Source organism: Vulpes lagopus, chromosome 19 (genome assembly GCF_018345385.1).
Source record: "Vulpes lagopus strain Blue_001 chromosome 19, ASM1834538v1, whole genome shotgun sequence".
NCBI classification, from domain to species: Eukaryota; Metazoa; Chordata; class Mammalia; order Carnivora; family Canidae; genus Vulpes; species Vulpes lagopus.
The window spans coordinates 31,936,834-31,950,546 of record NC_054842.1 but is presented as its reverse complement, the minus strand read 5'-3'; the positions used below and the strand labels follow the sequence as shown (position 1 = coordinate 31,950,546).

The 13,713-nt window shown below is 36.8% G+C and overlaps 1 protein-coding gene across 9 annotated transcripts in view; it reads right to left on the bottom strand.

The window, feature by feature from the left end:
- The window catches only part of CEP63 (centrosomal protein 63), a 58,668-nt gene that overhangs the window by 35,642 nt on the left and 9,313 nt on the right, over window positions 1–13,713 (bottom strand). For 7 of the 9 annotated variants that reach the window (XM_041734664.1, XM_041734663.1, XM_041734662.1 and 4 more), the window contains 4 exons: window positions 12,389–12,457; window positions 11,115–11,292; window positions 3,853–3,948; window positions 2,865–2,987 (listed from right to left, as the gene is read on the bottom strand). In XM_041734664.1, coding sequence (XP_041590598.1) covers window positions 2,865–2,987; window positions 3,853–3,948; window positions 11,115–11,292; window positions 12,389–12,432 — 441 coding nt within the window. In that variant the 5' untranslated portion in view covers window positions 12,433–12,457. The remainder of the gene's footprint in view (window positions 1–2,864; window positions 2,988–3,852; window positions 3,949–11,114; window positions 11,293–12,388; window positions 12,458–13,713) is intronic. The other 2 variants (XM_041734661.1, XM_041734659.1) reach the window with 1 other exon arrangement.

Sequence of the window (13,713 nt, the reverse complement as noted above, 5' to 3'; positions counted from 1 at the left end):
TGTGGAGAAAAGAGAAGTTGAGGGTCACTCCAAGGCTTTGAGCTTGAAAAGCTGAGGAATGGAGTTGCCATTAAATGAAAAGGAATGGTGCTGGGAGATGGGGAAGAGGAAACCAGGAAGTTTATTCTGGACATGTCAAGTATGACACAGCTTCAGACATCAAGGTGGAACTGTGAAACAGGTGAAAACAGGCAGGTGGAAATTCTGTAGCAAAAAAGGACAATACTAGATTATAAGTGTGGAATTATCAATATATTTACAATGCTAAAAACTACGAGACTGAATTATATCACCAAGGGAATGAGCACAGATACAAAAAAGAAGAGGTTCAATGAATACAACCCTGAGTATATTCTAATATTAAAAGGTTGGGGAGCAAAAGAGAGTGAGAAGGAGTAGGTAACAAGGTAGGAGAAAGCCTAGGAAAGTGCAGTTTAGTTCTCTAAGTCAAATCTAGAAAGCGCTTTAAGGTGGAACTCATTGGTGACCCTTATGTAAATAGCTTCCATAGAGTGAGGAGGCAAAAGCCTTATTAAGTGGGTGCAAGAAAAAGGGACAAAAAAGAATTGGAGACAGGTACAGATGCCTAATGTAGTTTACTTATAAGTTGAAGGAGGGGCGGGGAATGGGGCAGCATCCAGAGGCAGAGAGAGGTCAAGAGAGGATATTTAAGAGGGGAGAAATGTAGATGGTGGTGGAAAACATCCAGTAGGGAAGACAGGAAGAAGCAAAAGAGAGAAGAATCATTGGAACCACATCTTGGGTAGGGGCCGTGGAGACTATGGACAGTTCCACTAGCACAAAGGCAGAGTAGATGGGCACAGATGCAAATAGGTGGGTAGATACAGTGTTGGAAGTTTGTGAAAATTCTCTTTTTATTGCTTCCATTTTCTCAATGAAATGGAAAGCAACACCATCACCCAATGGTGAGAATGTCAGAAAAAAATGTTGAAAGTTTGGGAAAAGAGAAAGTATAAGATAGTCATTATGGAAAGTAGCAGAGTGAGGGGAAATGTAGTATGATTCTGGGAAGCACTAGAAACTCCTTGAGGTAAGTGGCCATGAATTTAAAATGAAGCCAATCAGCATGATTATGTTTTTCTCTAGCCACATTCTGCCAAACATGCTAAGTAGAGAGAGAGCAGGAAGCTGGATTTAACTAGTTATGGTTTTGCCAAGAAAATATGATGAAGAGGGGGAAACAGGAGCTGAAGGGGAATGTAAGGAACATAACCACGGAATTTAAGCTGGGTAAGGACTGACGGTGAGGACATGAGGTAGCCATCCTGCAGTGAAAAGGAGGCAGAATTCATCACTTGGGGATGGAATCAAACGATTATTGACAGGAGATTATTGAGATTGGAGGGAGTGAGCTGAAAAGAGAAGGATGGCAGTCAAAGAATGAGATGATTAAAAATGTGATTCCAGGAAGGTTGCAAGTTTGGCAATGACAGAACCCAAAGAATGGCAGTGGGAATGGGTGGATGAGACAAGGAGGAGATCAAGAGGTCCATGGAAGAAAGAATACCAAGGAATTCAAAGACCAGAGTGTTATGAGTATCATCCTGTGGATACTGAAACCCTCAAGAATTATGACAAGTGTAACTATAGAGAAAGTAACAATGCCCTGGGAGCTGAAACTTCTGGGCCAGGGAAGTAATCCAGGGATCAGAAGGTGGTTACTTTGGTCGTATATATACTGGCTGGAAGTACAGACTGATGACATGAAAATCAAAGATGGGATTTTGAGGTAGAAAGAAAAGAGAATGGTAATGAATAGCAAGAGGAAGATGAGGGGCATGGGAGAAAAAAACCCAGGTATCACTGAAGATGGCTGGAGAGGAAGCAGTATCTACATAGTCCTCTGAGTCTAAGCTCTTCAAATATATAAAAACATTAAGATGTAAAAGAACATTAAACATAGAAATTATAATTCTAAGTAGTTATAATGGCATTTTTGTGGGTGAAAGGTCACTCTGAGTAGACAAATTGTAAGCAATCATAGAGAGATGGTGAACATTTCTCAAATTACAATCAGACAACGAAGGTAGATAAAACACTAAAACACTAACTTCTAGGTCCCATGTCATTATACTGGAGTAGAATCTCTGACAGCTTGAAGAGGACCTTGGTGATTCTCAGGTACACTGAAGAACCAACGGCATAGACAGAGAAGGGGAGCAGCAGATACAAGGGAAAAGGGTGACAGCTTTGCGCCACTGTTTCATCAATCTTTGGCACTGTTGACTTGCCACCTCCCTTAAATCCTTCGGGAATCAACATGCACAATAACCACAGTTACTCAGCCTTAGTAAAAACGAAGTCAGCAAAGAGGGTTTACTATATCTAAATGGAAACTGAGGATAAACAATCTGATATGCACAGTATTCTGTACAAAAAGCCATCTACTTTCAACACTGACTGAGCCTCTACTCTATCAGGTGATAAATAGGACAAGGACACTGCCCATGGAGGACCACTGGTAACTGGTGGTCAATGTTTCTCAATGTTTCTCAACACTGGCTTTTGGGGTACAGTAATCCCTCCTGTGTGGAATGGCCCTGGACATGTTTAGTGTCCCTACTTCCTGTCTCCTAAACACCAGCTTCACTCTGTCATCTGAACAACCAAGCCAATGTCTCCATATATTTTTAAATGTCCTCAAAGTGCCCTACTGAGCACTACCGATAGCTAGTAAGCCCACCAACCACAGAAGACCAAGTGATGACAGGATGTGCCTTTGAAATAGCTCCACGGCAGTGGAGATGGCAGAAAATTGGTTTCAGATCTAGTACTATTAGAAACAGCACCTTCCTACAGGAAGGCTGACGACCATGCTGAAGAAATTATTACTATGCACATACCTCTATTTTTCCAGTTAACCTCTCAATTTCAGACCGATCTTCCCTGTGATTTTTGGCATTTCCTCTGAAGTCCCTTATATGCTTTTTCTGTAGTTTTTCATAGCTTCTCTTCAGTCTGCCTAACTGTAGACACAGTTATTTCTAGACTTAAAATTTAAGAATTTGTAAACAGTAGTAGTGGAACAAATTGGTTATCATGAAAGCAAGAGCAGTGCTAAACAGTACTACTGAAAACAGACTGAGCATGTCAGATTTATACATTAAAAAACAGAACAACTCATACCTACAGATAAAAAATAAACACCAGAAGAGAAAGATATTGCATCAAAGAAAAAAATTTAGGGAAAAATATTTTTTAAACAAAACTTTAATTTTTATTCCAATAGCCTTGCACTAAAGGACCCCATAAACCACACCCATGATAAAAACAGAAAAAAAAAACAAAAACAAAAAAAACCTCTTCTACTCTAGGCCCAGGTTCTTGTGCCATTCTCCCATGGAACACTGATATTCAGTAAGCAGAAGAAGAGTACTTTGGAATTAAATAAAAGTAAGAGCAGGGTTTTTCTTCCCCAATCTGAAGAATAACACTCAATCGCTAGAATTTTCTTACTTTTCTTATTTATCCCCAAACTCTTCTGAATACTTTGGACTCTCCAATATTTAAAATCTAGTCACTGATTTAACTCAAAAAATTAAAATATTTAATATAGGTTACTGGTATCAATATTTCCCAGCATTACACAAAAATAGTTTTATTTCTTTCAGGTACTCAACTGAGAAACACATTTTGGAATCCCTGTTTAGATAATACCAACCATATAATTAGACAAGACTGGATTTAAAGAACAGAAAAATAGATTTCTACTCCTGTACCTCCTATGGAATATATACTTCCCACTTTATCAAGTAGAAATGGGCCCATTAACAAAACTCTAAGGGTTTAAGAGACAGAATTATACAACACATAGTAAAATTAAAACCTCACTTCTTCATGTACTTTCTTTAACTCCTGCTTATAGTCCGTGGCCATCTCTTGTTTGACTTTTTCATGTTCTTCTATCTGCTGACGCAACATTACAACCTAGAAGCCAAAAGATGGTAGTATTTTTCATTATTGGCATTGAAACAACATAAAAATAGGAAATAACCTTTGTACTTATCTGTAAAAACAAGTTCTCAACTGTACATGGCAATATCCCACTTCTTAGGAAGTCAAACATCTAATTATTTAATAATTCATAACTGCCAAAAAATAGAAAACACAACCTTTCTAAAACTTCTAGGTTTAAATGAAAACTTGCTCTATTTGATTTATTTTCCTGAATATTTTTTATTAAAAAATTTTAAAAAAACTCATAGGAAATTAAGACATACAAAGTTATAACAACCTTGGAAACTAAAAATATTGAACTAAAGTCAGTGAGACTTCAAGAAAAAGTTATATAAATCAAAGTACAGAATAGTAATGTCAGATGGAAACACAGTAGGAGACTTGAAACTGCTTTACCATTTACCTCACTTCAGAGAAATCAGTTCTACCAACCAGAGTAAGGACATTATCCTAACCTATTTTTCAAAGGTTTGATACCAGCCACAGCTGGTTCATGACCAATCCTCACCTCCATCAATATCCATCACTCTCTCACTATGTCTCTCCATAACTGATTAGAATTTCATCTATTAATAAGTGAGGAGGGAGAGGTAGAATGGGGAACACAAGGTAATAATCACAATATATAAAGGTAATTTCAGAAATAAAACAAACAAAACAAAACAAAAAAGGTTCTCATCAGTCACCTATATATGGAATCTAAAACACAAAACAAACACACAAAACAAAACAGAAACAGATTCATAAATAGGGAATCGGCAGTTACCCAAAGTGAGGAAGGCAGGGGGATGGGCAAAATAGATGAAGGGAATTAAGAGCTACAAACTTTCAATTATAAAATAAATAACTCTCAACAATAAAAAGTACAACATAGAGAACATAGTCAATAATACTATAATAATATTGTATGGTGACTACACTTATCAGCATTTCACAATGTATATAAATATCAAATCAAGATGTTGTATACTTGAAGCTAATATTGTATGTATTAACTTAAAATAAAAACATCAATCACCAAATACCTTAGATACTCATATTCTAGTAGGCAATATCAATAAAGAAGAAAATAGAGGCGTTTAAATCTTCGGGGAAAAAAAGTCCTCATCACACAAACAAAAGTTTTGTAAGGACATAGGGTGACAGATGGTAACTAGACTTATTGTGGTGATCCTTCACAATATATACAAATACTGAGTCATTACATTTTACACGTAAAACTAATATGTTTTATCTCGGTGAAAAAAAAACCACACAATTCTTATAAGAACAATCCAATTTTGCTGTATCTTTATAAACACTAAATAATTGAGAGTTTAGTTATTTTTACCCAGTTGGGCAATTTTCACCTTTTAATTAGGCCATTGTATGCAATTACATATAATGGACCTACAAAGTTCCCCCCATTATCTGAAAGTAGAGTGTTCCTATGAAACCTTTTGCAACTCAAAATGGCTACAAGAAGCAACGATCACTTCATAAAAGTAAAAATCCTCTTCAGATTTCTTTCAGCTAGTAAAAACAGGTACTAATATAAAGTCTTTGGTAAAAGCAAAGTGGTGTAAGGCGAACTTTTAGATAGCGCAGAAACATCCATCAGGATTTAAATCTATCATGTTATTAAAAGCAATGTGTACTTAATAAGTTCTATTATCCATTTTCTCTCCTTTCTTGCCTTCTTTGGAAATGATTTAATTCCATTTATCCCCCAACCACGTAAATGCCATTATAATTCTACATATATGTTAAACTGAAAACGCTACTCTTGTTATATAGAGTTATTATACATTTAGATTTACCCAAATATCTACTGTTGCCTTTCATTTCTTCCTCCCTCTTGAGCTTCGATCTGAGATCACTTTCTTTCTGTCCTAAGAACATTTAGTATTTCCTTGGTGTGGGTCTGTCTATCAATGACAAATTCTCTCAATTTTTATTGATCTGAAATGTCTTTATTTCATCTTAACTCTAGATGGTTTGGCAAGGAAAAATAAAGTAATTTCTTTGTAAGGATCATTCTAGTATCTTCTGGCTTTTCACGATTTTAGCTTACAAGTCAGCTGTTTAGAACTGTTTGTAGATAATCTGTCTTTTCTTCTTGTTAAATAATCTTTATTTTCTTGATCGTTTTTCTAAACTAAAAACAAAGACTTCCTCTTTGTTTTTAGTTTTCAACCCAGGTAAATACTTTTTTATTAATCTCACTTGAGATTCTCAGACTTCTTAAATACATGGCCTTCCTCATTTTGGCAAAATCTTATCTTCAAATATTGCTTCTGCCCATTAGCATGCTGTTTTTCTCCTTCAGGGAATCCCAAAACACTCATATTAAACCTTCTCACTCATCTTCTTTCTCTTATCCTCTATATTTTCCATCATTTGTCCATGCTTTATTCTAAATATTTTCTTCTGTCCTATCTTCAAGTTCACTAATTATCCCCTAATCTTTAAGGCCCTAATTTCAGTTATTTTACTTTTTGATATAATTTCCACTCATTTTATTTTTTTAAGAGTTTTCAATTCTTTCTTGAAGTGCTTAATCTTATTTTTTATCTCCTTGACCACAGTGAACATAGCTATTGCAAAGTCAGAGCACGGTAATGCCAATATCTAGATTTGTCACGGATCTGTGTCTATCTTCTATTGCTTCTGCTTTTTCATATTCTTGTTGCTTTCTTCCTGTGTGTCAGGGGTTACATCCTGAGTGGGTATCAAGCACATAATTTGCAAAATTATTTGAAGACATAACTTAAGCCCCAGAATAGTGGGTTTTTTTCCCTTTGGAGAAAATTTAAGTTTGCTTTTTCCAGATTCCTAAAAACCTTAGCACTTTGGAGATGCCTGGGGAAAACAGCACTCTAGGATCACCTCAAACTGATTTCAGATATTTAAATGTGTGTGGCTAAGAGGCAATTTCAAGAAGCCTGTTCTAAATCCAGCCCATCCTTCCTCCTAGGGTACTGCCTTTTAGGGTCCTAATCTAAAGTGAGGAGGGATTCAGAGCTGCCTTGGACACCAAACTTTTTATTCTCTCAGCATCTTTAAGTTATTAAAAACCCCATTCAGCTATCCTCTGAGCTATCTTCTCTAATTTCAGCTAATAATTGCCCCAAGCTGTGGGCTCCTCCCTCAACCTCTAGTCAGCTGAAATTCTGGCCTGGTAAATTCTTCACTAGCTTGTTTAGCACTCTACCTCAAGCAGACTTTTTTTTTTTTTTAATCTAACTTACTTACTTGGTCTCAGTGGGTGGGCTGGTCCAAATAAACCAGTCTGTCATTACCAGATGTTAAAATTTGAAAGATTCGTATTTAACTAAAAACATCCTGAGTAAAATTTACTTTGAAGAATTCTACAGCCAATCAAACTTTCAATCAGATATAAAAAGAGAATAATGATCTTTTAGGCACATAAAATCTCAAAAGAAAAAAATAATAATAAAAAATAAAATCTCAAAAGTATGTTCTACCAAAAACAGAAATAAATAAAGATGACAGAAGAGACAAAAAAGAGAAAAGCATAGGAAACTCCAGAATAATGGTGAAAGGAGCTGCCAAAATGACAGCTAGCTAGCTAACGTAGAGAACATCCTATCCTTATTTGAGAATGGCTCCAAAAAAAAAAGAAAAAGAAGAAGAAAATGGATAGATTACCTTATATATTGCAGACACAAGACTGACACTTGTGTCAGGGGGTGTGGGAATGATCAGTAGTAGAAGGATCAGTAGTAGATACATTTTTAAAAAGCAAATGAAAATGAGATCATTATTAATTCCCAGGAAAACAAAAAAGTTGTATAAGAATTAAGTTTATCATTATACTATCTGACCCAGATGTGAATAATATTTACCATCTTAATGATGTAAATACTAAATATTGATCCAACCAGAAATTAAGATCTATGATCCTGGCAGGATAACGAGATGGAAATTATATGTAAAAGAGCAAAACTCTTATCATTCATAGTAGCAAGTCATTAGATAGCTAAAACTGAAAATTAACAAAAATCACTACCAAATGTTACCTAAAAACATGGGGAGAATACCAAAAAAAAAGAATTAAAGGCACTGAAATGACTGCTTCAGAGAAACCAGAATCATCCAGCTTTGGAAGGGCAGGCAGGTGATTACTGTTTTTTCTTACCAGCCTTACAGAACCATTGTTCTTTTTACTTACATCACATGGCAAGCATAAATATTAAATGTGAAGAAAAGACTGCTTAAATTTAGTTATGTAGGGGCAGCCCGGTGGCTCAGCGGTTTAGTGCCGCCTTCAGCCCAGGGCATGATCCTGGAGACCTGGGATCGAGTCCTACGTCAGGCTCCCTGGATGGAGCCTGCTTCTCCCTCTCCCTCTGCCTGTGTCTCTGCCTCTCTCTCTCTCTCTCTCCCTCTCTGTGTCTCTCATGAATAAATAAATAAAATCTTAAAAAAAAATTTTAGTTATGTACCAAGGTCTGGTTCATAATGGGCATTCAACAATATTGAAATTTCTTAAAGAAAAAAGTAGAAAAAAATATGTTAAATGCTGAGAGTGAGGAATGGCATTGGGCAGGGAAATGGGAGCCAACGTTTGAAACTGTCAGTATGGATGACACAAGAAAGAGCTGAAATAAAGATCATTTTAGATACAATTGAGGGTTTTCAAAGAGCTTTCTTAAATAGCAAGTCATTCTTTACAACAACCCTGGGATATAGACATCATGTCCCAATTTTACATATGATGAAACAGGCTCAGAGAGGTTAGACTATTTCTCCAAGGCCAATCAGCTGAAAAGAGGCAGAGCCAGGACTCCAAATTCCTTACTCATTTCATCAGGCCAACTTGCTCTGCGCAGCATTAGCAGTTAACACTAACAGATATGGCCATTAAAACTAACCCAATCCCAACAATATAATCAGAAAACACATAAAGTATTCACTTACAAACTGAATTGTTTATGCTAGTACTCCTCCAAGCATGATCTGCACACAGGCTAGAGCTGGTCACTACAGCAATCCAGCAGAAGATAAGGAGGCAGAATGTGAAGCAATGATGTCACCAAACACACTGTGTAGTGCAACTGGCACTTTTTATGTGGCAAAACTTTCTATGAAGTGAAGGATGCAATATATTGATTTACGTTCTAGTGAAACCTTTCTATCTCACCATGGACCTGTCATTTGAGTAGCACCGGTTCATACCACAGGGCTGCTTCTAGGCCTGTAAGTTTCAAACACATAAGAATGACAAAAACTTAAAGCCCTATTTTCTAACTCTTATATCAAAGTAGATTATGAATGTGTTAATATCAACACAATTTCACAGAACTCTATGGGATAGATTCCCATTACTAGCGTTTGGTAAAAGCACTTTACTTCTAGAAACTTAATCAACTTTCAGCAACCCAATCAATGAAGCAGTAAATTGACCAGACAGCTACAATTCTAAATTTCTTTTATGTCCCCAGGCGAAAATTGTAATCTTCAGATCCTTACCATGGAACCTATCCATTCAATCCCTTTAATTTCTTTTTAAGGTATTAAGTAATGGCAGTAATGCCCTTGACATCAAAACTAAGCTATAGGAATAAGTTTAAACAGCCTCAGAGTGACTAAATATTCTCATAATCACACACATGGGAATTTCTTTAATGGGTTTCTAACAAAATAAATGACTTAGATATCTATATATACATACGGTGTTTTTCTTAGCTAAGAAACCATAATCACTTTAACTTACTAACTAAAACTACTTTTGTTTTACCCCAGGAGAAATAAAGAAGTGGTAGCTAAAGTAGCTTACCAGATAAGGAGCACTGACCCTACCTAAATTACCTAAATGTTTAAAAAAATCAAATATGATTATCATTTCAGGTACCTTTTTACCACCTTCTACATTCTACATGAAGTATAATTTTAAAATACATTCTCAAAGGTCTACCCAAATTTTAAAATAAGTTCCAGTTAGCAAATGACATTCACAGAAAACTGATTTTGACATGGCCAATATTACCCCGTACTGCTTTGACTCAAAGTGCAAATGGTCAGCCAGTGAGACAAGCATAAAACATTTTTATTCAGGGCAGCCTGGGTGGCTCAGTGGTTTAGTGCCACCTTCAGCCCAGGGCATGATCCTGGAGACCCGGGATGGAGTTCCACGTCAGGCTTCCTGCATGGAGCTTGCTTCTCCCTCTGCCTGTGTCTCTGCCTCTCTCTCTCTCTCTGTCTCTCATGAATAAATAAATAAAATCTTTAAAAAAAAAAAAAAAAAAATTTTATCAAGCCTAATTCTTTCCTTGTTACATGAAATATTTCTAAAATACTCTTGGTAAGTATCATCAAAAGAATCACAATGTCAGTGTGCATACTATACTAGCATATGTGTGTTCCTAAGTAAGCTGAGTAACAGCACTAATATGTGGTGATCCTACTGGTAGGAAAGTCCAGCAGAGTGGGGATTGAGACCAGTGCTTCCCTACAACTCTTCCAATCTTCATGCTGAAATTCATGCCGGACATTTAGAAGCAATTCTTGGGCTGAGAAGTGCTTTCTGCTTCCCTTCCAATATCCCACGATCTTCTTTTTACTATACCAGCTAATCTATGAGAAATCAGTCAGCATATTATCAAACTTTTCCCTCAAATCACCAATAACTAGTGATGGTGAGATTGCAAGTAATTTTTATTTTTCCCTTTTCTTTCTTTTCCCCTAATTTTCAATAAGGGCAAATAAAAATTTTTAAAGGGTTTTCTGAATTTTCTATCCAATTATACCCAAAGAGGCATATTATTGAATTCTGGGCTTAACTTTTTTACTCTAGTCATACAATGAGGCCAAAAACAACATTCATTAAACTCAGTCAACATTAACATGGGCATGGTATAGGATGAGGGTTATACAAAGATATTTGACACCTTCACATTTTCCTGAAGAAGTTATGTATTACGTGTGACCAAGCTAACATGATACTTGAAATAAATATTAATATTCTTATGTGTTTTCACAACTAATTTTTCTCCTAAAAGAAACCACTAGAATTAAAAGATAATATAGAAACTAACTTGACACACAAATGCTTTCTTAAATACTTAAGACACATAGTTAATATAAAACTGAAGGTCAAGATATCAAAAAAAAGAGTGACTCAACAGCTGTACCTCTTTGTGTTTCATATCCAGCTGACCCCTAAGAGCCTTAAGTTCTCGATCACGGATGTCCAGGCAAGTTTCGAGAGCATGTGTCTGCCCTTCCCATTCAGATTTTTTATGAGCCACCATTATGTCGATCTGTTTCATCAGCTCTTGTAGTTCTGCTTCACAGGATGTCAAAAATCCCCTGTAAATAAGAACACATGCCCATGACTTTTCCTATTTTCCATGTAAAAATATAGCAGATGTAAACCCACCTGAGGTGGAACGATGTCAGTAAAGAAATTGTTAGAGGCAAAGAAAAGGATCTCTAAGCTTTTCCTTTTTTTAAGGATTTTATTTATTTACCTGAGAAAGAGCACAGAGGGAAAGGGAGAAGCAGACCCCTGCTAAGCAGAGAGCCTGGTGTGGGGCTTAATCCCAGGATCCTGGGATCATGACCTGACCCAAAGGCAGACGCTTAACTAACTACCCTGGCACCCCTGAGCTTTTCCTCTTAATGTTCATCTTAAGGTGATTACTTATTCCACTGTATATTTTGTCTTCTTCTAACAGCCAACCCTGAAGCCTAAGTCATTTGGTCAAACACAAGACTGATGGTTAAGTCTGGCTTGTGAGCGAGGCTTCCACAACCAACAAGCAGCTCTTTTGTAATGTTTTAGGAAAGCTCTCAGGAAGAATTAGGCAAGTCTGTCACATTCTTAGCTAACCAAAATAAAAGCCCTGGAAGTGAACAATTGGGAAAATGACAATACAATTTTAGAAGCTGTTTCAAGAAAATCATCCTTGAGCCACATTTATTTCAACTATTCCTTCCCACATTATTATTAGAAACTTACTGCAACTGACCTTATTATTGTAAACTGACTGATATCCTTCGCAGTTGTAGGAGATGCCAGATATCAGAGAGGCAAAAAAAGAAGTAAACAGAGATTTACTGAATTCAAATAAGTTTGCAGGAATGGCCACAGAAAGCTATAGCTACAAAGGTTTAAGTATCTCTTTATAAAAGCATTTATTCTTAGTGTACAAAACTTCTAAACTTCTACTTTTGCTTTTGAAGAGGAAAAAACTAAGAGTAGGATGAAAGCAAGCGGCCAGCTTCACACTGCTGAGATGAGGCCGATGCCCCAAAGAGATACTGTCCACAACACGACAATAATCAGCCAAGTTACACTCAGCACCTTTGCTTCTGTACCCAAAGCACACAATGGTCAGAGGCATAACTTGGAGGATATGCTTTATAAACTCAGTGAGAAGCTTAAGGTCAAAAGTGAACTTACCCTTCATGTCCTCGATTTTGTATTCCTTCCAACAAAGCCTCCATCGCCAAATCCCCTTTGTTTTGGCAACTGGGAAAGCAAAAAAAAAAAAAAAAAGTCATTCAGGAGAAAATTCATTTTTTAAGTTCTAACATTCCAACTTACAAAGCTAAGAATTTGAGTGAAAGCCTACAATAACAAATAACAATGAGAAAATACAGCACTTCTTAGGATGACTAGAGAAGCAGTCAAGGAACATCACTTCCAGAAATATTAAAACCAAATACATTTCAGGCTGAAAGAAAATAACTTACAATGATCTGAATTGCCGCTGATAACTCTCCCCATGTGACAGAAATCACACCTCATTCCTGTGCCCCTTGAACCAGCGGTACTAGAAGCAGAGGGACACTGGCACAAAGCATCTCACAAAATGAGGGGAAATAATTAGGGGTCACATGCATCAGAGGAAAAGTATATCTTTTTTTTTTTAAGAGATATTATAAAAAGACTAAATGCCCTGAGCTTGAATTCCTTGGTCTCTCATGGAGATCTTACATGCGCCCTTCAGATGACAGGCCCGAGAAGCTTCCTCGAACATCCTCCCTCTGCTCAAAGGCAGCTGCACAGGCCCTCCCTCCCTCCTCTGGACTTCCCCACTGTTAGCCTTTAACAAGTTCTTTCACAGGAGTTACACTGTACTGGGAATAAGGTTTTTGCACACTCTTTTTCCCTACCATTCAACCCTCAAGGGCAGAAATCTAATTTTGTTCACCTACTCAGCTCCAGCTTAGTGTAGCCTTTCAGTATGGCATATTTTAGATGCTTTTGGCTGAACTTCTCACAATTCCCCTCCCTTTTCCCTATCCCTCTGTACAAGCTGGTCATAAAGTCTAGTAGAGAAAGAAGACAGAACAGACTGGCATAGAAAGGGAAAGATACACCATAAAGAAAGGAGGTGAGAAGGAGAGGTAAAAGATTACTCATAAATTTGGAAGTAACTGCCGGTGATGTCTCACCTCTACACAATATTAACCATTGTCAAACTACTTCTCTCTCCTGAGACACTGCTTTTTTCCTTAAGCCTTCAAAGGCTCAGCCCTGAATTAGTCTTTAAGTAATTCTCAAAGTCTTGGGTGGAAGGTTCTGTCCCTTTGTCCTAATGCCTCATCTAAAAATTACATTGCTCTGAGAAGGGGATTCCTTCGTCAATTGATTCATCATCAATTCAGTGTTGTACTACCAGACACATAGTGATGAAAGACATGTTTCTTTTCAAGGAATTATTAGTCCAGTATGGGAAAGAAAGAATTAACCCAAAATATTACCTAGTAGTGACAGAGGCA